Source organism: Melopsittacus undulatus, chromosome 16 (assembly GCF_012275295.1).
Source record: "Melopsittacus undulatus isolate bMelUnd1 chromosome 16, bMelUnd1.mat.Z, whole genome shotgun sequence".
NCBI lineage: Eukaryota > Metazoa > Chordata > Aves > Psittaciformes > Psittaculidae > Melopsittacus > Melopsittacus undulatus.
The window spans coordinates 5,918,134-5,943,861 of NC_047542.1; the positions used below are offsets into that span (position 1 = coordinate 5,918,134).

A 25,728-nucleotide genomic window follows, 5' to 3' on the forward strand; every position below is an offset into this window, starting at 1 on the left:
CAGCTAACATTTTTGTAACTATACGAATTCCGTTCTTCTTTTAACACTGTTACCATACTGAGTGCACCCAAGACCTTGTGACTTCCTGAAAAGATGATAGTGAAAAGCAGTTTATTTAGTAGCAGCTCTTGTTCATGCTGCTGCCTGACAAAATGACATTATAAATGCCTTTAAGACATTATAAATGTCTTTAAAATACTGTTAGGATATAGGCAGTAATGAATCAGTGGAGTCTTTCCCAGGAGAGCTTTAATTAAGCTGTTATAACTATGGGAGGCATATATTTATAGACATAACACTTCGAGAACTTCTGCATTAACACAGCAATTTACTGATTACATTGAAAAAGCTTACCTACAGCCAGGGTTTGGACTGTGGCTGAATTACACTCTGAAGTGTAAGGTTAAAAATCAGTTTCTGTGCTCAGATATGGGTTTGGTGGCCCAGAAATCTAGTTAGTGAGTTGGTACCAGTGGAAACAGCAGGAGACAAAGCACCCTAACAGCTGTGTTAAAATACCACAGCTGTTAAACTGTTCTCCAGAATCCCAGGCTCCCAACTGCCTGGCCCAGTCATTGTCAGCTGCCACAGAAGCTGGTTTTGCTTCACTGAGCATAAGAAATAATTCTCCCTAATTACCACATCACCCAGCTTTTTTTCCTCCTTCTTCCTCAATGAAGAGGAACTGTCATTCCTGCCTAATTTATTGGCCTAGTTTTATACATTATTGTTCACTAGTGTTCTAACTCTTTACTGGAATTGCATCATCATTGTGTAAAGATTCAAACAGATTTTGGTTTTACTGAATTGTACAGCAGACAGTATTTGATAAACAGGCACCATGTAAGTATCTTACAAGAGTGTTTTCTCTGTCTTTTCAGGCACTACAAGGGCTCCCAGAGATGGGGAGGTCCCTGGGGTAGACTATAATTTCATTCCTGTTGAGCAGTTTAAAGCACTGGAAGAAAGTGGAGCCTTGCTAGAAAGTGGAACCTATGATGGTATGTTGATGACATTTAGTGGAATGGGAGTAGAAGTACTCGTGTCCAGTGTCTTGGTCTAAGTGTAGCTCCTTGTACACACGAGGTGCACTTTTCCTGTCCATTGACAGTCATTACACTAGAAGAGCAGCAATATATTACATCTCTTTTTGGACTACCTGTGAAAAGGAGTAGCAGGCTTGTATTAAGTCTCTCTAGATCACAGGTTGTCCTTTCAACCAGACTTAATGCCATGGGAATATTTTCCCTATTGTGTTTTTGAGGAAAGACTCAAAAAATGTTTGTCTGTGCTTGGTACAGTTTTGATTTAACAGTTGAGTCGATTGTGTTTAAATCTTTGAGAACAGATGCATGTTCTCAGAGGCACAAGTCAGAAGGACAGAAGGCAAGGGAAATTCTGCTCCAGTGGGAAAGGGAAAAGTATTCTGCAATGAAGAATTAAACAGCACTAGATCACATTGTCCAAATCCGTAGCAAAGTTGGTTTTGTTAAATGTGATGGGGAAAAACATTGTCATGAAGGTAGCAGAACAGATTGCAAACATCTCACATTGCTTTTTGTTTCTAAGTTTATAAAACCTGAAATGTAATCTGCCTATTTTTTCTTTTTCATATGCAGAGTTGTACTTGAATTCAGCTAAATAACAGTCAGATTTTCAGAAATGCGGAGTACGTGCAGCTTTCATTGATGTCATAGAGTCACAGAGAGGTTTGGGTTGGAAGGGACCTTAAAGCTCCTCCAGCTCCAACCCCTGCCCCGGGCAGGGACCCCTTCCACTGGAGCAGCTGCTCCAAGCCCCTGTGTCCAACCTGGCCTTGAGCACTGCCAGGGATGGGGCAGCCACAGCTTCTCTGGGCACCCTGTGCCAGCGCCTCAGCACCCTCCCAGGGAACAGCTTCTGCCTAAGAGCTCAGCTCAGTCTCCCCTCTCTTGGGCAGGTTCAAGCCATTCCCCTTGGCCTGTCCCTGCAGGCCCTAGTCCCAAGCGCCTCTCCAGCTTTCCTGCAGCCCCTTTAGGCACTGGAGCTGCTCTCAGGTCTCCTCAGAGTCTTCTCTTTGGATTTTTCCCTTAGCTCCCCTATAAGCTGGCTGACACCACTTTGAGCCTCACCTTCCCTGATATTTTCAAAGAGCTTCTTATTTATTTTACTTACATGGTCAAACCCATATCCAGCCACCAAAAGTTACCCCAGCAGGAATTCTGGGCAGCTCTCTTGCTGTGTGCTCAATTCCCTAATAAAAATCATATGAGCAGTCAGGAAAGAGGTCAGTTGCTGAAACTCTTTTCCAAATAACAGCCGATGATTTCTGGACTTTGTGGTTTAGATTAAAATACTGAAGTAAAAATTCATCTTTCTGAAGCACAAATCACTTTTAGATGAAGATGCATCCCCAGCTTTGTTTAGGAAGTGTATTGTCAGTAGAAAATTGCAGGGCTGTAGTTGCAAAATCAATTATTCATAACTAGTTTTACGTAAGTAGATACTTTATGTTTCTGCACAAAATCGATTTTCTTTTTGGCTTTACTGTGTTTCTGCATGTTACTCTGTTAATCAGTTAATCACTATGCAGAGTAAGAACTATTGATTTGCACTGTTTTGCTTCTCTCACACTGCTCCCCAAGTCTCCTTAGGGTGCATGAGTGGATTCCAGGCACAGTCACACATCCATCTTTTTCTTTGACAACATGTGGCAGAATAGAAGTTCTAAATTACATCTGTTGTTTTCTAGTGTCCAGTAGCATGACTGGCACAAAGACAATGTAAGACTAAATAGGTTTTGATGGTACACTGGTTTTTGATAGTGCTAATATCTTCTTTAAGAAGTTATTGTTCAGGTCTTTCACCAAAACCAGATTACATGGGCAATAAAACCTTCACTGCCACTGCCAGGACTTTCAGCAAGTATCGGCGCTTTAGTGACCTTGATTTCTGTCTCATTGTCAGGTAATTTTTATGGTACTCCAAAGCCTCCAGCAGAGCCCAGCCCCTTTCAGCCTGATCCAGTGGATCAAGTTCTTTTTGACAATGATTTTGATACCGAATCACAGAGGAGAAGAACCACGTCTGTCAGCAAAATGCAGAGGATGGACAGTTCTCTTCCGGAAGAGGAGGAAGAAGAGGAAAAGGAAGCAGTTAATGGCAGCGGAGGGATAGGTTGGTTGAAAAGGGGAGAAATTCCCTGAAGTATTTGTATGACTGGATGAGAAGTATACAAATAACATTCATGTTTGCTTGAACCCCTTCTTTAGTTGTCATGAAGTTTGAAGGTGCTTTTCTACTCAAACTGCTGGTTTTACTCGATTTTTGGAATTATCTTTTAAAAAGAAACAGCTGTTTTCCCAGCCAGATGTGCAATTGCATCATAAAATGCACTGCTCAGTAGAGAACATGTAGTGCTGGATATCAGCCAGTTACATGAGGAGGAAGGAAAAATTTATCCACTCTTCAAATAACGGAATCCTTTGCAGAGCATAATTCATACCCTGTAAATGTTACTGTTTAATTTTGAGGAGATTACTGACTTTGTTTGCAGGAGATTTCAGTGAAGCAGTTGGTTTAAGGAGCAATACCAGCTCGTATTGTAAAATTGGGTTAGGGTTAGTGTTAGGATAGGGGTTAGGGTTGTCAGATTATTTTGATTAAGGGAACCATCATACAGTCTGAAACTGTCCAAAGGAGAGTTTGTGGGGAGGAATAAAGGAGAGTGTGTTGAGACTAGACCAGCATCCAGTCGGACCTTTCAAAGATGGTCATGGTTCCTGTTTCCTTTTGCTGTCATGGTTACTCACCTTAAGGGGGAAGAGCTGATGGTGGAGAGAAACCGTCACATTGCATTTGTAGATGATCTTGTGTGTAAGTCCTTAAGACAGACTTACATTGACCTGACCTGATCTAATCTTGCTAGCTTCAGGGCTGGCAACACCACAGCACAGAGTGGCCCAGTGGCCAGGGCTGGTGGTTAGGTGAAGGTCATATACATCATTGTGTGATGGAGAAGACTGAGCAGAAACTTAGGACTGAAGGGTGAAGGATTGCGTTTAAAGCTTTCTACAGGGGTTTTGGGGAGCTTTTTCTTGCTGTGGCTTGTAGGAGGGTGGTGTTTGTTTTATTGGCAGTTTGGGTCTTCTCTATGTTTCATTGTGGTGCTTGGAGGAATACTAGTAGGATTTGGGGAGGGGGTTCTTTGCTGGTGTTACAAACCCTGTTTTCTATGCAGGAAGAGCAGCAGAGTGTAGCCAGCCTGGATTTCTGGCAGTGTTGATTTTTTCAGGGTAGGCTCAGCCACATAATACAAGGTTAATTCTGTTTGGCAGGGGAAGAGCAGAGTTCAGCGTTCTTGTGTCAGCATTTCAAAGTTCACAGCTGAAAAACAAAAAAGAGTGGAAGAATGCACATCACATAGAGGGACGTGTTTGACATCCACTCGTAGCCAGATTAAGAGGGTGGTTCTTTGTGAGAAACAACATAAGCATGTGACAAATAGTAACACTTTCCCTGAACAACTGCAGAAAACAAAGAAAAACATTCAGATTCTCCTGACTGGATGAAACCTGTTCCCAGCTACAACCAGACAAGCAGCTCCATGGACTTCAGAAATTACTTGTCGAGGGATGAAACCCTGGAACCCCTGCCCAAGAACTGGGAGATGGCCTACACTGACACTGGCATGATCTACTTCATTGAGTGAGTAGACCAGCACCACGGAGAGGTTGTTGTGCCCTTTGGAGGACAGGGCTGAAGTCTAGGAAGCTGCCTTCTACTCTGTTTCCGCTCTTACTGCTTCTTTTTCTCTATGAAACTTACTATATCCCTACTCTTAGGTTCCTTACTGGTAGTCATCTCTGTTGCATACTTGGTACGATTGCTGTCCTGCAGGAAACCTTTATGGTTGCACGTGCAAAGTCAGTTTGTCACGAATTTTCTATTTCACAAAATACAAAGCTGGGTCAGTATTTCTAAGTGAGGTGTAGAACATCATATAAACCTTTGCCATGTCGAATTGCTCTGCAATCTGAGAGCTTGTTTATTCTATCTTTGCTGCTTGTGTTCATTGGCTGGGCATACATGCTGAAAATTACAAATAGCACAGATTAAAGCCCAGGATAGAAAAGGAGCTCATATATGCACGTGTGAAAGAGCTTCATTTATGAATTCTAAGGCAAAAATGAAGCAGTAACCTTGCTGAGAGTTAAGCATAAGAGGAGGCTAAAACTGTTTTTCCCTTTCAGGTAGAAACAGCTGCCATTCCCACATGAGCTCTTGGGGACAGGGGAGAGTGTTTGTACCTCTAACATTTCACATCTGAAACACACATGAAGAGTTTCTAGTGTGCTGGTACCTCCAAGCATCATTGTTGCCTTTTCTTTTTAGCAATTTATGATGCGCCTGAGGCATAAGTAAGGGTCATATTAAACTCTGCAGTTCACCAATGGTAGTAAATATTTAAAAGCTAAAGTAAAGTTTCTTCAGTCTGAGGGAGTTCTCTTCCTTTAATGGCCCACGTTCTGCTCCACAGTCATAACACCAAGACGACCACTTGGCTTGATCCACGGCTCTGTAAGAAGGCCAAAGCTCCTGAAGACTGTGAAGATGGAGGTGAGATGTTCAGAACTTATTTGTCCCCTGTGATTGATAAAGGCCTGAGTTTATCACAGGTGGATACAGTCCATTACTGCTGTGGTAGAAGCTTCTTCCTGCTACAAGTGGCTCTGGAGTAGGCAGTGTGTTGCTGAGTGTGTCTAGTTTGGTGGCAGTAGAAGTTTATATAAGACTGGGGAAGTCCATAGTGTATTTTCCCTGGAATAATAGAATCAGACTGCATCTTGAGCTTATCTGCATTCCTGAGAAGATAATGAGATGTTTTATTCCAGCAACTGTCGTTACTGAGGAGAAAGCTGCAGAGAATAGTGACATCTCAGTGGAAAATGTTGTGCAGATGGAGCAAAAGGTCCATAAGTATTAGAATATAGGAATAATAAAGAAGATACAGCGTAGTATCTATTGCTAATGATACTTATTGCATGTGACATGATACTGTATTTGAATGCTTAAGCAGAGGGAGCAGTCTGACTCCGCCTCTTTGCACTGTTGCTTCAAGACTTAGAGGTCAGGTTCATGACTGGCCTACAGACAATTCCTGCAACCATGTCCTACATAGTAATGCAATTTAGTCAGCCAGAAAAGAGCATTAAATAGTTCTGTCTCTGGTAAATGCCTGACATGTTACAAAAGCTGAGGCAGACTCAGAATAGCCTGTTGTCTTCCTAAATTGCACAGTGTAACAACCACATATTCATAATGAAGCCAGCTGGAGCAATGGACACATACTGCTGCTTATTAAACATATGTGCAGCTCACCACAGGATAAAAAGAGCACTTTAAACAGAGACATGCAGGATATCCAAATGAACAACATCTAAATGAATAGGCCCACTGTGTCTTTTGTCAAACCCTGTGGAGTGATGCTGGTATTAATAATTGGTAACACACTGTCATATGCTAGGAAAATTCCTGTTACTATCAAACTTCGGGCAGCCTCAAACAAGATTACATAGCGGTTTTATCCATAAAGTGTCTAGCTACCTGACTGTACCCATTCTTCTAACATCTAAATTTCCATGGTCAAGATAACTAGTAAAGTAAAGGTAAAATAATTGGACGTCTGTTTTAACTGCTTACCACCTTCAGTCAGTAATGATCTGCTGCTGGGCACCATCTTAGCAGGCTCTGAATTTGCCATAAAAGGAGCTCTTCACATGTAACTTGCAGTGCCTGTATCAAACAGGTAATTTCTTGTTTTAGACACCTATTTTAGGGATGCCCAAGGCAGTGCAAGCCCAGGTCACTGTCAGGGAGCTTGCTGTGGCTGCAGGAGCAGCCAGGCTGCAGCAACACTGAACTGCATTTTGTCATTGTGGCAAGCTGGGCAGTCTGTGCTGAATTTAATGCAGCCAGACCTTAACACGTGGTAGCTGCTTTTGGGGTTTCTTACTAAACTGTAAGCATCAGGATGAAATAGCCTATAGTGGTGGGGGCTTTCTTCTGAACCTATGGCTCTTACAGTTCTGACTGACAGCTTCTTGAGTTGACTGAAACAGTGTCAGGATACAGTGAAATATCCTGACGTTATCGAGAGAAACAATAAACATGGCATTGCTTCTGCAGGTGGTTTTAAACTGAAAGTACAAGAGGATGGAGGTACATGGTTTTACAAGCTTGGGATGTGATACAGCAAGGCATTTATAATTCTCTTCTGTGGTGTATTTGGGGGCAGAAGCAATGCAACCATATTCATATTGTATAGCTTAGAAAGTCAACAACTATCAAGTCACATTCATAATTTATAATTAGATTAATTTCAAATAATGTGTTTTTCTTCCCCTTTATAGGTTCTTCCTCTCTAAATAGGTTAGTTTGTATCTTGTCTTTAAGTTTATTATATGTTTAAAGTGGTGTGATTTTATTGAATACAAGTCTCCTCATCTAGTGGGACAAAGTGAGAGTTATAGGGTTTCAGATTCCCTGGAACAGGCTGATAATCCTTTCATCAGAAGGATCAGCCTTACACAAATAAAGGGAAGAAAAAAAGGACCTGTATTTTCCTTGTGTTTTTCATGAGTCTGTAATCTGTCCTCTTATTCCTCCATAAGAACTCTGATATTTGCAGATAGTTTTCCATTGTAATGGAGAATTTGGTCTTTCTGATTACAGAGCTTCCTTATGGATGGGAAAAAATAGAAGACCCTCAATACGGAACATATTATGTTGAGTAAGTGCTAATTATTAATTTAGCATAGTTAGAAATTCAAAATAATGAAGCACTTGATATGCAATATATATAGGTGGTAACGCAATAGAAATATTAAACTTACCCAGTGGACACAGTCCTAGGGGCACTGAAAACACAGTGCACACATCCAAAGCACTGGGCTGTGGGAATATCCATGGTATGACCTTATTGACTTACTAGAGTGTATTTCATTTGGGGAGGGAAACCAAGTAGCAGCCAAAGAAATTAATTAGTGGGTATGAGCTGATGTAATTTCTCTGAGCTTTTACTAAACACAGGGCACTTGATTCAAGAATGACACCTGGTAACTGTAAGAGAGGAAAAATAACTTCTCTGTCATTGCTGTTTCCAAAGAGCCAAATAAATTACTACTAAACTGCTGCAAGAGCTCTTTGGAGTCTCCTTCAGGTCAGAGTAAATGAAATCTCTCTTCAAGCATGGAGAAAGAATAAGTGGAGTTGAAAATGTTAGCTTCAGAGAAAAAACAAGCTAACAGGTTTTGACTTTGCAAAGTCGACACAGGCATTTAAATTCTGCTCAAACCCAACTGTTTGGTGGTTGGGGTGGTTTTTCCTCACTCTGCTCTACTACTCAAGCGTCTAGTAGTAAAAAGGTGATGTCTGAGTTTATAAATGCTATAGGTGGATGGAAGCAACACGTAGGGTCAAGAGAAAAAGCAGGTTTTCTCAGTTCTAAGCTATTACAACCTTCTGAATATTTGCAGAGTGGAATGAAGCTATGCTCTACCTTGTGTTTACAGGGAGTAAAATTGTATGGCTCTTAAATCAGGTTGTTGAAAGAACAGTAATGATTTCAGTGTTGATTATGATACGATTTATTGTTCATTCTTTCAGAGCATTAAGCTGAGATAATAACAAATGGTACCTGTAGATGTATCTTTTGTGGTTGCCTTTTCTGTGAAATAGGCAGGATGCTTTCTGCCGAAATCCTGATCTGCTTTTGGTGTGTTTACAGTCATATTAACCAGAAAACTCAGTTTGAAAACCCAGTAGTGGAAGCCAAAAGAAAAAAGCAGCTAGGACAGACTGATGTTGGCCCTTCAAAATCAGGTATCGGTGAATATTGTGTTCTTTGTTACCAACATCTTTATCTGCAAATATAAGTAGTCAGTTCTAGAATTCATGCAGGCATTAGTCTTGTCTTTTTGGTGTCCACTGTGGTGTCGCCTTCCCACATCTCTAGGGGTTTTTTCAATGTTAAAATGGAACTGAGACCCTAGGACTGCTTTAGTATAATTCTGATTGCTCTGAAATGGAGGGTGAGAAGAGTCAGCTGGAAGATACAGGTAAAACCACACCTTGAATATTTATGCTTTTATTATACTTCAATCTTGATATTCAAGGATTAGTGTGGTTAGAGTGTAAGACTGGGAATTAGAGGTGGGAACTTTAGTTCCAGCTCTGTTGTAATCTGTACTGTGGTCTTGAAAAGCCTTCTTCATTCACCAAGTCAGCTGTGACATGGGTATAATGGTTATCTTGATTGTTTTAACTCCAGAGCAATGCTGCATAGGTTAACCAGTGTTGACCAAAACTTATTAACATTTATGACCCCTGAAAAACCTACCAACCAACCAACCAATTTCCCAAAACTAACCTTGGATTCTAACCTTCATGTCTCTTTATTCCCTAATTCAAAAGGGGCAGAGAAGTCCATTTTCACTAGAGATCCATCCCAGCTTACAGGAGCACTGATACGGACCTCACTGAAGAAAAGTACAATGGGTTTTGGCTTCACAATCATTGGAGGGGACAGACCTGATGAGTTTCTTCAGGTGAAGAATGTGTTAAAAGATGGACCCGCTGCACAGGATGGGAGAATTGCACCAGGTCAAGTATTGTTTCTCTAAACTTCCTTTTCTTGCGGTGCTTTTAGAGAAGGAAACTGCTGAGGCACAGGAGCTGGGTGACTCCATCCACTGACTGAATAGGAGTACCTCAGTAAATGAAACAGTTTTCAGATTTGTGAAAGACCCATGTAGAGCAGAGTATGAAAAGGAAAGGAATATAGATATAAATCTCCTTTGAAGACATAGATTTATAGAACCACAGACTGGTTTGAGTTGGAAGGAATCTTAAGGCTCATTCAATTCCAGCCCCCTGCCACGGACAGGGTCACCCTCCACTGGAGCAGCTTGCTCCAAGCCTTGTCCAACTGAGGTTTGAACACTGCCAGGGATGGGGCAGCCACAGCTTCTCTGGGCACCCTGTGCCAGCGCTTCAGCACCCTCACAGGGAAGAGCTTTTGCCTAAGAGCTCAGCTCAGTCTCCCCTCGAGCAGGTTCAAGCCATTCCCCTTGGCCTGTCCCTCCAGGCCCTTGTCCCAAGCCCCTCTCCAGCTTTCCTGCAGCCCCTTTAGGCACTGGAGCTGCTCTCAGGTCTCCCCTTCTCTTGTCCAGGCTGCCCCAGCCCAGCTCTCTCAGCCTGGCTCCAGAGCAGAGCTGCTCCAGCCCTCGCAGCAGTTCCATGGCCTCCTCTGGACTTGCTCCAACAGCCCCATGTCCTTCTTACATTTGGGGCCCCAGAGCTTCATGCACTTCTGAAGATGTCAGTAGTTCTGTTTTAGCTAAGGCTTCTGGTTTCATGGCTGTTTACAGAATGTTTTTTATTCCCTTTATATGTAAAGTAAAAATAGCGTTTTTGAAGGCTGGCCTGTGTTTTGCCTTGTTGCTAAAAACCATCCTACCAAATATTCAGTCTGCAAAGAAACCTGCAGCAGGAATGGGCAAGAAATGCTGTATGAACTGGACAAGTGAGGAAACGAGAGGCATGCAATCCATGAAGAACTGTACACTTTTTCATTGTTACTGTATGTTGAAACTAACCTATAAGCTTATTGGAACATACAGTGTATTGGAAAAAGCCATGTGATTCTTTACATGTCACTTAAACTCTCTCAGTATTCAGGTATGTCGAGTAAGAAGAGTTCATGCTTTTGATGATATAATACCATTTATTTATGAAATGAAGCAATTTCTGTTTCATTGCTGATCTGTTGTTTGAACTTGTTTGTATGTGCTTCATTTCCTTCTCTAAAAACTAGGGCAATCCCAAGGCACTTTGTTGTGGAACACACACACGTTTGAGTGAAAAGATGTGTATCCATTCCTGTTGTGTTCACATGATAATAGAGTTACTGTTTTACTGATGCCCAGGCATTTAAGTGATAAGATGGCTTGTTTACTGGGAATGTTGTATTGCACATGCTGAGTTTCTTGATCAGAATGATGCAAAACGATGAAACAAGGCTTTGGAATCTGAAGGCTACTTCCACTTCATTTTGAAAATACATGCTTAGCCATGTGTGGCAGCAGTGTAAGAATACAGAATGTGTGTGGGCACAATCCTAGCTTCAGTTTAGCTAGTCCTAAAATAAACATAGGACCCTCCTCCGCCAGAAAATCCGATTTATTCTGGGTTGAGTTTAGGATGCTGTACAATACGAATTAAAGTAGAAGACATCTGCTTGCAGGAGTGTGCGTGCACTGCTTCATCTCCTGTGGCTGGACAGTATCATTTTGTAAATCTGCTGCAGATTAAACTTTATATATTTAGCACACTGTGTTCTGAGATGAAATGGAATAAATGCAAAGAGGAAATCCTTTATGCTTTTTCACAACAGATAGCCAAGGGGTAATAGCCCAGCCACCGCTCATTGCTAGCTTTGATTTCCTCCAGTGAGGTGTTGGTTCTGAGCCCAGGTGTGGATGGTTTCATCTCTGGTTTTGACACCATTGTACTTTCTTTTGTAACAGGTGATGTCATTGTAGACATAAATGGAAGTTGTGTCCTTGGCCATACCCATGCAGATGTTGTCCAGATGTTTCAGCTAGTTCCTGTCAATCAGTATGTGAACATGACTTTGTGTCGTGGTTATCCTCTTCCTGATGACAATGAAGACCCTGTGGTAGATATAGTGACAGCTACACCTATTATCAATGGACCGCCTGTGACCAAAGGAGATGTTTCTCTGACCAGCCAAGATCTAATAGCAGGAACAGTTGTGTTGGACCAGAATGGAAAACTGGGCCCTATGTTGGTCAATGGTCGTCTGAATGGGCCTTCCATGGATACAACTGAACAGAGGATCTCTCTTGCATCTTCAGGAAGCTCTCAGCCAGAGCTGGTCACCATTCCTCTAGTCAAAGGTCCTAAAGGGTTTGGGTTTGCCATTGCAGACAGTCCTGCAGGACAGAAGGTGAAGATGATTTTAGACAGCCAGTGGTGCCAAGGCCTTCAGAAAGGGGATGTAATCAAGGAGATTTGCCATCAGAATGTACAGAGCTTGACGCACCTGCAGGTGGTGGAGGTACTGAAGCAGTTTCCAGTAGGAGCAGAGGTGCCACTGCTTATCTTAAGAGGAGGTACATACATGTCTTTACAGCTGTCATATGCTTTTTTAAAGTCCCTGTTTAGTGCAATACCTCAGTCATGTCCAGTATCGACTGCTATCCAAGTGTATTCAGTGGCTGTAATAGAGAGGTGATCACAGGAGACAGGAGGAAGCATCAGCAGTGTGGTGTGGCTGATCACTGGAAATGCCAGAAAAATACTTATTTGTGCTTTCATATATTTATACCTCTTCATTCAGTCAGTCACAGACCAGAATGTGTCTTCTCCACAAAAGCTGACTAGTAGGGTTTGTTTGCAGGAGGAACTGGGTGAATTATGGCTGCTCAATGTCCATTTAAGCTTTTATTGTAGCCCTGAGAGTATCACTGCAGTCATAGACCTTACTAGGATCTCCAGGTCTTTTTTTCTGTATGAATGCTGCTATTCCTGAATCTGCTAAGGAAATAATTAGATTTCTTTGGTAGCAAGTGAAATTTCTGCAGACAAATTCACAAAGTCTCTATATCCAATGAAGTGATGTGTGATTTGGTTGACCAGTGTGTAGCAAAAAGGGAAAGATATTTTTCATTGTTGAACAGCAGTTTCTGTACAGCAGATTCTAATTCTAATTTGAGACTTCTGTGAAGGGATGTTTTCAGCTGACTGAACATTCAATTTGCTATTTAGAATCATAGCATCATAGAATGGTTAAGATTGGAAAGGACTTTAAGATCTTCTATTTCCAGCCCCCAAAGAAGAGTGACTTAGTTACTATTTTCAACCCAGGAGGAGCTGATTATATTGCTGTATTGCTGTGTAAACTTTGGGTGATCTAATACAGAAAATGCTTTCTACATTGTGTTTTCTTCAGGTCCACCCTCGCCTACTAAAACTGCCAAAGGGGTGAGTATTAGTGATGTATTTAAGTTGGTTGCTGGTGGAGAATATTCGGGGGGTTTTGGTTGCAAAACAGACTCATAAATATGGTCTACTTAACACAAGAGATTCTTTTGAGGGTTTTTGAGTTCATTCATGGAAATGATGGATGTGTCTCTTGCTACTGAAGAATGAAGAATGCAGCAAATAGCTTCTATGATAGAATCATAGAATAGTTGGTGTTGGAAAGGACCTTAAGATCATCTAGTTGGGGTAGCTATGATAATATATTAGCTCAGTAAAGTATCCTTGGGCTTCATAAAATTCCCTGTGGTTTGATAATGCTGATAGTAATGGATGTTTTTGTCACAAGTGCTTCGTTTACAAGTTGGGCTAGTTGGCGAATAGAGATGTTTCTTTAAAAGTGTTCCTTGTACAGAACAAAGTATTGCATTTTACAAAAACCCCACTACCAGGATGCAGATGGAGCTTCCTTTTCTTTATTGTGCTGGTTGAATATTGAAGTCATATCCCAGCAGTGGGGTGAAGTAAGCACACAAGTTTAGTGTGCTTGAAACAGACTGCACTCAATAATAGCTTCAGTTTCTGTTCCTTGCAAGCATACATCTGCCTGCATTGAATAAATCAGTGCATAAATCGCTGCAGTTTGAGGATGCAGGTCTGTCAGTGTGTGGCTCCTGTGTCAGTGCACTCTGTGCAGGCAAGCTAAAAATACCTTGGATTTGGGGACTGGTGTTCTAGCACACGTGCAGTAGCAACTTCCCATGGAGCACTCAATGTTCAGTGGCATTAAGCAGCATGGCAAGATAATTCAGTTAAAAAGGGCAAGTTCTCGTGCTTATAAACGTACAAGAACTGACAAACTGCTAAATGGCTTGTGGGGGAGTTTTCTTCTACTCCTTGTAAAAGGGCATATCTAAGTCTGTTCTGCTTGTGCTTTTGCTTAATGTGCACAGACACATGCAGACTGCCATGTTCCAGTTTTCCAGGTTGGGTTTCAGCTCAGGATAAGTATTTAGAGTTACTTTAGTCTATAATTGATTGGAAATGAAGGTGAGAGACTACAAGGATCTTTGGTATCCTTTCTTTGTGAAATACTAATAGGTGTGTTGCATCTATGAACTACTGAGTTACTAATTCCTCATGCCAAGTATGCATGAACCAAGTATGTTCCTCCTGTTCAGTATTATAATGCTGCTGGGGACACCTGCAGCAAACAACCTGATATTGAGCACAGCTCAGGTGCTCTTGTTTGGTGGTGGTTTGGCAGGAGGCAGTGCCCATGGAACAGCTCGTGTCCATGGTGGTGGTTTGTGCTCCAGAGCCCAGCAGGTACCTGCCAAGGAATCATCTCTTCTCCAGATGTGACTGGTCCTGTACGCCTGCTTCACCCTGCCAATCAGTAACTCCTAGGAGCTTTACCCATCTCTGAGCAGCAGTCACTTGGTGCTTACACCCTTTGTAAGCCCAGTCCTCAGTAGAAGTCTGTGGCCAGATGAGGAAGACCTCAGTGATCTGGTCAGACATTGGAAGCGCTATGTGGAGTTATAATATTATTCCCTTGGTTTGCTCTGTGTTTTACTTGCGTGTGCTATTTATTGTCTTTGTGCAGAAGTACACTGTTAGCTTTTGATGTAATACAGATTTGGTGGGGTTTGTTTCAGAAGGACAAGCAGGACAGTTCAGGAAGCTTGGAAGCCGTCAGCGATCCCATCCCACAGCCAATGCCATTTCCACCCACTGCTGTACGACCAGGCTCTCCTAAACTGGACCCTTCAGAAGTCTACCTGAAGTCTAAGTCTATATATGAGGACAAACGTGAGTATATCAACCTCAACTTGGAAATGCTCAATTTTTAAGGATTTTTTTCATTGTTATCTGTGGTAAAACTGTTGTGACTTCCTGAGTTTTGATCATGTCCTGTAAATAAAACATTTCAGTAAGTGCATAATTCATACAGAAATCAGAAAAACCTGGAGCACGTTTTAAGAAAAAGGTACAATGTGTTCCCACCATATTTACAATCAAACAGTTAATCATAGAAATGGTCTCAAGGATGACCTAGATCTGAAGTAAACTGAAGCAGACCTGACCATTTCAGAGTTTACAGAAGGTAGCTCGAGGTTGTACTACAGACTGTCTTTTCTCCTGGCCCACTGTCCAAATGCAGCTATGATTTCTCCTTTGGCATTTTGTGAATCTGTCCTTTCCCTTTTCAGCCTTTTCTTAAAAGTCAATGTTTCCATTTTGGAAAGAGAACATCAGATTTGGCTTTTCAGATTATTTATTGTGTTTGATTACTGTGTTCTGTTGATAAGGAGAGTCAGAATGCAGCACCAAAGCATTATCTTTCACTAATCAAAGATAGCTGCTTACATGTTTTGAAATTATTCTTTTTCTTAGCTCCAAACACGAGAGATTTGGATGTTTTCCTACGAAAACAAGAGTCAGGCTTTGGTTTCCGGGTGCTTGGAGGGGATGGACCAGATCAGCCTGTGAGTGAAACTGTTTACAGTTGCCTGTTGTCTTACAATATTACTGTTAGAATGACTCCTACTCTGTCATCCTCATTTCCCCTTTATTCTAAACAGCTCAGTGACGGCAAAATTGATCAATTCAGTGACTGCCTTTTAAAGAGCAAGAATAGATTCAGACTACCTTTCTTCTCCCACCCTCTTTATGGCTGACTTTAATCTGCAAGGCTCCCATGCCCTTTCACTATCTGAGTCTGGTTTTGGCAGCAGTTGTCTCTGTCGGGTTGATAATACTGATGGTGTTTCTGTAGCTGTTGCTTTGTCTCAGGAGCTCTGAAAAGGTCAGTGCTGACACCCAGCCTTTGTCCCTTTCCACCTGATCCCAGCGGTGGTCTTGGCACAAAAAATGCCCTGGAAATGCTCAGTGTGCTGGTCACGTCAGCACATCTCAGGGAGCACATGAGTGGAAGGAAGCAGCAGTTTGCCCTGCAAAACTCCATCAGGCCATTCTTTTGAATGCAGCCCAGTGAAACAAGTGAGGAATTGGGGTTGTGTTGCACCCCTTTTCCCCCACGTCTCCTGCCAGGTTTTTAAGAATGCATTTTGTTCTGTCAGCCATTGGGTTTCTGGTGGATTCAGCTCAAGGAAATGAGCACAGCCTTTCCAGGCTTTTATTTGCCTTGTATTTTCCCCTCTCATCTCATAAAATACAAAATGTGGTACTTAGGGTTTTCATGAAAGCCTTGAAGCAGAACATATAAAGACTGGCTTCCTCCTGCAAATGGATGTGGGCATTGTTTTGCATTGTAACTGGCATCAAAACATAGCTCTGATGTTTGCACAGGAGGAAGAACACTAGCTAGAGCCTAGTTTGCTGTAACCAGGTCAGTGTCTAGAGTTCAGGTATGTTTTTAAGTTGTCAGTGTAGTTGTTTTTCCAGGCCTCAGCCTGCAGAGTTTGGCTTGTATGACTCTCTGCTTGAGAGGTAATTGCCAGGGAAGAGTGGAGTTGGAGGGCAAATGCCAGTGCAGAAACCCCTGCGTAGTCTCTTCTTTAGGAGACTTCCCTTTAATTCCCAAAAGGCAACAATTTTTTTCTGGGAAGAGGTGCTGAGACTTGTACTGTATGTCAGGAGCTATTCCTTTGGCAGTCGAGTTAAGAGGAAAAGCTTTTGGAACAGACCCTCATAGATTGTTTTGTGATTACAGTTAAGGAATAGTTTTTTCCATTTACAACTCTGATCCAGTACTGGCCTATTTTATTATTATATTTTTTCCTAACATGCATTTAAAGAAAAGGAAGAGCAAAACCAAAGAATTTTTCTTCAGTTGCACTTTATAGCATTTGTGGTGTTTTGTTTCCATGACAGCCATAACTGTTGGTAAGTGTAAAGCTAATGTCATGAATGCTGTGTGCAGATGGCCTGCCCACCGTTGTTTAACCTCCAACAAGTCCTGGCCATAATTAATCTTTCATTTAACCTGAATGTAATTCCAGCATATGAATAGTGTGTTCTCAGTTTATCTCTGTTATATTTAGTAGCACTTTATGAGGTGGGAGTAGACAAAGTTGATAAAGGGGAGTGCAGCTGTTTGAATCCCATTATCTAATCACCAAAAGCTGTGTGCTGAAAAAGCTCCAAGCATGGAACTGTCTGAGCAGCTTTTCAGAAATAAATCTGAATTCTTTCAAAAGCTTTTACTTCTTTCCCAATCACTCTGACCTAGTCTTGCTTAAAAAGATACTTGAATAAGTAGAGTGAATGACAGAGGCTTTCGTTTCAATAATGTCTGGGAAATCATATATGTGGAAAAAGTACAGTCTATGCTTAAGTCAAAAGCTGACCATTATGCTCAAGAGACAGTGGTATTTCCAGAATTCGTGGAAATAAGGATTAAAAATCCCTCAAAACCTAAGTATTTACTCAATGCTTTGAGCCCCCAAATTGCATCCAGAGTCAGCTGGTGCAGAGTACACTCGCTGGCTGTATTTCAGCTACAATTGGACAGTTAAATAATCTTTAAAATTGCCTTCCCAAAAGCCCTCATCTGTCAGGATTCACCTGGATTCCATTACATGTTCTGATGAGTTCATGTTTTGCTGCTCAAACCCCCTGACTCTGCTCTGCTGACAGATTTATATTGGAGCCATAATCCCACTGGGAGCAGCAGAGAAAGACGGCAGGCTTCGAGCTGCGGATGAGCTGATGTGCATCGATGGAATCCCTGTGAAAGGGAAGTCACACAAACAAGTTTTGGACTTAATGACCAGTGCTGCACGGAATGGTCAGGTGCTGCTCACAGTCCGGAGGAAGATCTTCTTTGGTGGTATGTGTCCGTCTGTCCAGAGAGGGTACTGCAGGGGACACACGTCTGGCTAAAGGAACACTTTCTGTAATCAAGTCATCTAAAGCTGCTCTGAAACTTGTCAGTTACTGCACTAGAGATGAGCAGCCTGAGATTGAGGAGGGTCAGCTATAATTCTTAGTAAGTGGAAAAAAGCAGAATTCAGTAAGCTGATGTTTTGGTGCTTGCTGGTTTGCACCACTCACACAGGTAGGGCATTGAAAATTATGGTGGCTTCAAACCTTTTTGCATATGTTAATTAGAACAGCCACTACCCCCATGCAAACTGAGTAATGACATGATATCTTTTCTGTACAAGCAGCTGTATTCTCCAATCTCTTGGCACCTGTGTGTAGCAAGAGTAAGTGCATTTGAACCAGAGATGACTCAGGGTAGCATCTTGTGATGCTGCAGTTTTAGATCAGTGTCCAGGTCAGCAGTGCACAGAGGAGCAGTGTCTGTGATTTGATGATGCTGATTAAGTGAATGACAGAGCTGGGGTGGGCTTCGGAAGAACTGGTAACAGTCCCCGTTCTGATTACCAACCAGTATTGTGTTTCCATTGCATTACTCAACCTTTCATTCTGAGTATATACAAATAAAAGGAAAAAGTATTTTGAAGGTCAATTCTCAATGTCTTTTTAAGATACCTTCTGGTAGATGAATACTTCAGGACCAAAAGTTTGTAGGTTTCTTAAACGAAGACCTGACTTCAGTCTTCAGGCTGACTTTTAAGAGCTATTTCCATTGTTCCAAGTAAGCGGTTGCTCCTCACTTAAGATAGAAATAGTTGTGATTTGTACCTGAATCTCTGCCATAGATCTTGTAGCATGCAGAAAAGCCACAGTGGGATTTTTTTACCATAAAAAGGCATCAGGTCACTCTGACAAAGTCTGTGTGCACAGAGCCACGTCTGTTCACCTGTGTGTAACCAGTCTGCAGCAGGCTTTCCTTGCATAACTGAGCCTTTGAATGCTTTATCCTGCATCTGACTTTGGTCTGCTCCAGATTGCATTGTTCATAAACTCACCTCTTACTTTCCCAGGCAGGCAGTGTTTCCTGATGCTGGCACTGATACTGAGATGCACAGTTTGCTGTAGCTGCTTTGTAAAACAGCGGGATTGGTTTTTTCCTTATTTGTTGTTTGTCTGTTACCTGAAAGGGGAAAAGCAAGCAGAGGAGGAGGAGTCACAGCCTGTCTTCACACAGAACGGCTCTCCCCGGCTGAATCGGGTGGAGTTTGCAAACTTGCAGTCCCCAGAGGTCTACGATGTCCGTCTGCAGCGGAAGGAGAATGAAGGATTTGGCTTCGTCATCCTCACCTCAAAGAACAAACCTCCTCCTGGTGGTAAGTGCAGTGTTCTGGTGGTGGTGTCACTGCCTGATGCTTATACCAAAGCAGCAGATAAGATGGGATGCAGCTTCTGTACGGATTTTTCCTTCTTTGTGCTGGTGTTGCCTACCCATCACTCTGCAAAGATACAGTCATTTTCCACTCACACTGTTTCACAGCCCGAATAGCTGAGGCTTGATCTGTCTTGCTTCATGTTCATGCTCTTCTTCACCCAACAGTGATGTAAGTGGAGAGCAGGGAGGAAAGTCTGTCACATGCAGCCAGCCCATGCACAGGAATGTGAACTTGCCACAGTCCTCAGGGCAGTCCTCAGCAGGATGATTCCCACACTGCATTAATTTGTAGGTGTTTTAATGGAAGTATAGTTTCAACCTCGGTTTTATGTTACCTCATTGGGTAGAATTTCTCATTTTGGGAGATCTGAGAAAGTAGAGACTGCAGTACTTGGAAGAAAGCAATGAAGTTGTTAGTGTCAGACAGGTAGGGTGCTTGTCTAGAAGGATAATCAAAACGAAAAAGGAGCATGCTCTGGTGTTACAGTTCTGACATACGGACATGGCTTCAGGCACTAGCTGTAAAGATAACAAAATAACCAAGGTTAAAAGGAGAAAGAAAACAAAATACTGTGAGCAGGAGTGAGAGAAGCTGCTTGAAGGAAGCTGTGGAGACCAACTCAATCCTAGAAAGATCTGTGACCCCCTGCACAGGAGCAGGTCTGCTCAGTGTAATCAAGTACTCCTTGTGCTGATGACTGCTACTTATCTCCAGTGGCAGGGAGAGGCTGTTGAATATTTTTTGCAAGAGGTGCTGAGTAGGATCATCTTTCTGAGATTCATTCCTGTTGGCCATCACAAAATAGTTTATAGACTAGTTTGGGTTGGAAGGGACCTTCAAAGGTCATCTAGTCCAAGGCTTGCTTCTCTGTGGCAGCCCTCAAAAATACAAGCTAGCTCTGTGTTCAGCCACAAATGAACTCAATTCACTGACATTAAGGTACAGATAACTCCTAAAATCCTTACTCAGTTCCTTTAGTTCTGTAGTGTAAATCACCCTTCCGAACTCATCTGGTTCCAGACAGACATAATGGTGGCTTGACAGCCTGTCTCTTACTGAGCCTCAGACACTTCTGTTTTTCCACTTCATTTTACTGCACAATAAAAAGCCAGCAGGAGCACAGAATAAATAACACTGTGCTGAATTCATGTGCTATATATTTAACATGTGATGCAGTCTTGGCTCAGTCAGTACCTTTTCAAGAATGTTAAAACCAGCCACTCTGGTGGGATGGTGAAGCAGCAGTGGTCCAGGCACGGTGCATCCTCTCTCTGAGCATCTCCTGCAAATCCTGTTTATTTGTTACTAGAAATGAAAGTAGGAGACAACTAAAACCAATTCCAGTGCTAGAAGCATAAGCCCTGTGGTGCAGGCTGTTTCTAACACACAGGGAAAAAAAACCCCAGAGATGCTGGTGCAGCCACAGGCTGTGCTGTGCAGAACTTTCCTGTGGCACAGTTTAATATGGAGCTATTGTGTTCTTCTAAAGCCAGGATTATTTTAAAACAAGTAATCAGCAGTTGAGTCTGCAGCCCTGCAGTGCTTTACTCGTCACAGTCGGCTCTTGGCTTTATATAATAGTTAAAAACCCAGTCTATTAAGGGAAGTTTAAATAACATTTAAACTCATGGTAAATGCTAGAAGGCGTCAATGTCTGTTCTTTCACAGCAACTTCTGCATGTGCTAGCTCATTAAAACAATCCTTGATGGCTTTTCAATCTTGGGTGCCTGATGGTGATGTGAAAGTGTTTCAGATTTGCTGCCATGGTTTTGAAAAGCCAGCTGATGGTTCTGACAGGTCATAATGTTCCTCACCTCTCCAATCCTGCAGCGAAAAGCATGTTTGGGAGAGCAGCGGCTACAGAAAATAGGTATCCATCAAACCTGCTTCAGGCTTTGGAGGTGCAAACAGGATTTTACATGAAGTACCAGTAAGGGTACTTGTGACACATGTGGAGGTCAGTCTGGAGAGGTCTTTGGAAATGAGTTATAAAGGAGCAGTGCACCAGTTCCTGTGCAGAAGAGCCCTGCTGAAGGATTTGGGAAGGACAGAAGCCAATTTTGCTGTGCTTTCAGGCATACAGATGAATGAAAGGCTGCTCTAGACGCATGGGGAAGCACACTGACTGATGTGCTTTGATGTAATGTGAATCTGCTGCTGGGGCCACGTTGGCACCCAGGCAGCTCAACGAGCTGCTCTTTTGCCCCAGGCTTCGGTAGGCTTCTCCCCTCACAAAGGCATCTCGCTGGCTGCCCAGTGCCATCTGCAGCACTGATGTTTGGGTCAGTAAACTGTAAAACAAGATCTTTCCCTGAGCACCAGCACAGCTCTTGGCAGGGAGACACAGGAGCCATGGCAGGGCTCTCCCTCCAGAGGAAGAACCATGCTAGAGTGGAGCATCCCTCCCTTCTTGGTGCCTTTTTAGTTCTGCTCTTCCTGCATCTGTGTTCATCTCTGGGAAAGTAACTACAAGCAGCCTTTTTTCCTTGTAGTTCTCATAAAATTCCCTCTTTTCCCTGTTCTGTCTTTTCTGGCCCTATCGCTTTGTCCTTTAGAGTCTCTATATGGAGAAGAGTGTCACCATGGGATGGACTGAGGAAACCAAGCCAGGAGAACTAGTTCAAGTTCAAGATGATTATCAAAGGTTCAAGTTTATCTTGGAGAGCAGGAATAGAGAATGGGTCTATGCAGACCTTATTGTGCTACCTGGGTGTGCTGATGCTCACCAGGTTTACTAAGTCAGTCTCTGGCAGGAAAAGTTGGATTTCCTTTTGAAGTGTATTTAAGGCTTAATTTTTGATTTCAAGGAGGAAGACTTAACCTGTGCATCTGGATTTCTAATGACTGTGTTAAACTGGCTCTGGGTCCACACAGTGAAGCAGGGTCTCTCTGTGAAACGGGAAACAATACAAGAGGCAGAGAAGCTGCTTCAGAGTGCTCCTGGGACACATGGTCTTACTCATCCCTTTACAGATGTGACCTGTCTCCTTATTGTGTTTCCCTTTAGGTATAACCCTTGGATGTGGTAAAGCTGTGCTGTCAGGGGTTGCAGCTTCCATTCACTCTACTTTCTTCATTATTTGCAGGTTCTTCTTGCACAAGCAGTCCCACCTTTTAGAGCAGGGGCAGTCTCTGGGATGACTGTCACAGTCTAGGTCTGTGTGGTGCTGGTCTGACATAAATCACTGTGAGGGTGCTGAGGTGCTGGCACAGGGTGCCCAGAGAAGCTGTGGCTGCCCCATCCCTGGCAGTGCTCAAGGCCAGGTTGGACATAGGGGCTTGGAGCAGCTGCTCCAGTGGAAGGGGTCCCTGCCCGTGGCAGGGGTTGGAACTGGAGGAGCTTTAAGGTCCCTTCCAACCCAAACCAGTTTGTGATTCATATGATTGAATGAATATTAATAATGAATATCAAATGAATATGTTGCTGTGCCTGTTCTTGATTTCCTAGTGATTCCTCACAAGATTGGGCGAGTTATAGATGGGAGCCCAGCTGACCAGTGTGGGAAGCTGAAAGTGGGAGACCGCATCTCGGCAGTGAACGGTCAGTCCATCATCGAACTCTCACATGACAGCATAGTGCAGCTCATCAAGGATGCAGGCAACGTGGTGACTCTGACTGTTGTGGCTGAGGAAGGTAAGGATGGTGCATGGTGCCAGCATGTTGATGGGTCCTCCTGCGCTGCCAGAGTCTGATGTTTGTAACTTCTGAGGTTAATTTGCTTAAAGTGGAGTATTTTAAGATGCTTGGCAGTTAAAGAGAGTGAAGCTCATCCAGTTGCTCTGGAAGAGCTGAAGGTAAATGGGGCAGAGAGAGACAGCTGCTAAGGTGGTTATACTGAAAAGATACAGGTATGGACAACACAATGCAGGGTAAGAGAAATTGTAATGTTTTTTCATGTGAGAGAAACAGACTGCTGCTCAATGGAAGCATGTCTTAATCAGACCTTGTATTCTGCAACCAAAGAGAAAAGACATTTCCTTAAGGGTGCTGCAGCAGACACAGGATGATGCCCAGAAAGAAAATCTTGCCCTAAGACAGTGCCTGTCTCTTGCTGCTGCCAGGAGCTGTGTTCCAGATGAGGCAGGTGCTCCCATGATGCTCCGGAGCATCTGGCCTAGATGCTCAGGTGCTCTAAGGCCACAGGGACACCTGATTTCAGATCCTCTCCATTTACACGCTCTGAGGTTTTCCATCCTGCTGTATTAAAATACACAAATTGCCCAATGCTGTATCTCTGGGATACAGAATAAGTATCCAGTAGTCCTGTCTGCCAAAACCACCCTTTGGAAAATGGTCACATCCCCCCATGAAAACCTTGCCTTGGGGTTTTCCTGCAGAGCCTCTGGGGATGCTAGTGGATTCTTCACATGCAAATGCTGTATCCATCCAAGCATCAAAGTGAGTGTTTGTGACTGCAAAGTCATCACAGAGTCACAGACTGATTTAGGTTTGAATGGACCTTAAAGTTCATCCAGTTCCAACCCCTGCCACAGGCAGGGACACCTTCCACTAAGACCAGGTTGCCCCATCCAACCTGGCCTGTATTTTTAATGGAAGCTCCCATGCAACACTGCATTCAATATGGCATTGTTTCTACACAAACAGTTCACTATAAATATGTAAAACCCAATCATTTGAAGAGGAAAAGCTGTTTTCCAACCTTATCTTGCCACTGCGTTTTTCTGGATCGCTGCTTGTGGCTTTAATCAACCTTGCTATCATTATTTTAGCAGCAAGTTGGCTTTTTCACCTTCTAAATAATAAATACCTGAAGCCAGAATGTGAGTAAATCCAATAGATGATTTTCTAATTTCACATTCATGGCAAATATTTAACATGCTCTCTCAGCCTGTAATACAGAATTTCAGAGACGTAATTTTCTGGGTTTTTTAATGCTGAAGCAGAGAGACTTCAATAAACTGTTACTTTTCTGTTAAGGTTTTCATTCTATCAAATCTGATTCATTCCATTTTGAAGGGACACACTTCAAAGCAGTTGCCCAGGGCCATGTTTATAATGCAACTGAAGTCGTATTGGTTGCATTAGATTAGTTTCTCTGGGGCTCTTAATCAGCTTTGTTTTGAGAACAAGCTTTCTGAAGGTAACATTTTTGTCCCTTATTAATGCATGACCTTAACCTGGATGCTGTGTAAGAACTCATCCCACTTTCTCCATTACAGATTTGGAGCCAAAAAGTAGATAGAAAACAAGAACCTGAGGAGAACTAATGGGGGGGGGAAACCTCTCAGTAGTGGGTGACAGAACCAGGCTGAAGAGACCAGACAGAAAAAATGTGTGGCATAGAGGGGGTGGAGTTGGCGTGTATCAGATGTAAAGACAGTGAAGAGAGAGAAACAGAACCTGTTCCACCCAAATGGGGATACATCACCACTTACTAATTCTCCTTGATTTACCTGGAGAAATGAGTTCCCTTTATACAGCAGATCCTGTACAAAGCCAAGGTGGATGTGAATTAGTCACAAGTCCAGGTGTTTTCCCCACTGGTTTGCAGAGAGAGAGTTGAGCTTCAGAGATGGTTCACAAGACAACAGTGAATGCTGAGGAAGGTGCAGGATGCTGCTCCAAAGGAAAAAGTACCCTTTTGCTGTTCAGCACCACAAAGCATAAGCCCTGATGGAGTTTGCTGTTCCCCATTATCTCCAGTGCTGTCCTCTGGGATTGGCAACAATACAACCTTGTCCCCCTTCCCTCTACCTCCCAGCTTTCACAGATGCGTGATGCTTCTTTTTCATACAAATAAATGAGTTGCACTTGATGTGCCAGAAGCCATTCTTTAGCATTTTTCACAAAAGCAGGAGTCTGTCAGCTTCTGTCGAGCATTAGCTGGAGAAACAAGGGAGCAGGCTGAGGAGAGGGCTGGAGGATTTGTACAAACAGATGGCATATTTCTTGCCTGTGCTTCTAAATTAAAACTCTGAGGATAAACCAGGAGTAAAAGTTGACGTTTTGTCTCTAGAGAACAAGCTCCTGAAGGCATATCATCGTAACAGCACCAAGCAGCCTGTGAAGGACCTGGGAGGTCTCACATACCTGAGAAATTCAGTCTAATAATAAGCATTATATTTTCCTTCTGTTAAGATCACAGAGTCAGAGTGGTTTGGGTTGGAAGGGACCTCAAAGCTCCTCCTGCCTTTTATCAACCTGCAGACATTCTAAAAACCTTCTGTTTATGTCTGCTTCAGTTAAAATGATGTTGGTTTTCTGAAGGAAAGCCACATAGGTAAGAATAAAATTCCCAGGAGTTTATTCCATGGAACCAGTTGGGTTCATGCCTTATGGCATTAGACCTCAGATAATCCTCTTTGCCTTGCAACTGCTGCGAGCTGAGCTCAGCCTGAGATGCCATGACAGTAGCAACAGCAGACAGAGCCCCGATGGATGCTGTTCTTGTGGCATGTTTGTTGCCTTTGTGAACTTCTGACTGTTGATTTGTTTGA

General features: G+C 42.8%; 1 protein-coding gene across 5 annotated transcripts in view; it reads left to right on the forward strand.

Moving 5' to 3' along the window:
• Positions 1–25,728, forward strand: part of MAGI3 (membrane associated guanylate kinase, WW and PDZ domain containing 3) — a 71,760-nt gene that overhangs the window by 38,626 nt on the left and 7,406 nt on the right. For 4 of the 5 annotated variants that reach the window (XM_034069891.1, XM_034069888.1, XM_034069890.1 and 1 more), the window contains exons 3-16: positions 882–1,001; positions 2,947–3,156; positions 4,512–4,686; positions 5,519–5,598; positions 7,714–7,771; positions 8,768–8,862; positions 9,454–9,642; positions 11,568–12,176; positions 13,016–13,047; positions 14,706–14,859; positions 15,445–15,536; positions 17,650–17,842; positions 19,023–19,208; positions 22,718–22,903. In XM_034069891.1, the coding sequence (XP_033925782.1) occupies positions 882–1,001; positions 2,947–3,156; positions 4,512–4,686; positions 5,519–5,598; positions 7,714–7,771; positions 8,768–8,862; positions 9,454–9,642; positions 11,568–12,176; positions 13,016–13,047; positions 14,706–14,859; positions 15,445–15,536; positions 17,650–17,842; positions 19,023–19,208; positions 22,718–22,903 (2,379 nt within the window). The remainder of the gene's footprint in view (positions 1–881; positions 1,002–2,946; positions 3,157–4,511; positions 4,687–5,518; positions 5,599–7,713; positions 7,772–8,767; positions 8,863–9,453; positions 9,643–11,567; positions 12,177–13,015; positions 13,048–14,705; positions 14,860–15,444; positions 15,537–17,649; positions 17,843–19,022; positions 19,209–22,717; positions 22,904–25,728) is intronic. The other variant, XM_034069889.1, reaches the window with a different exon arrangement.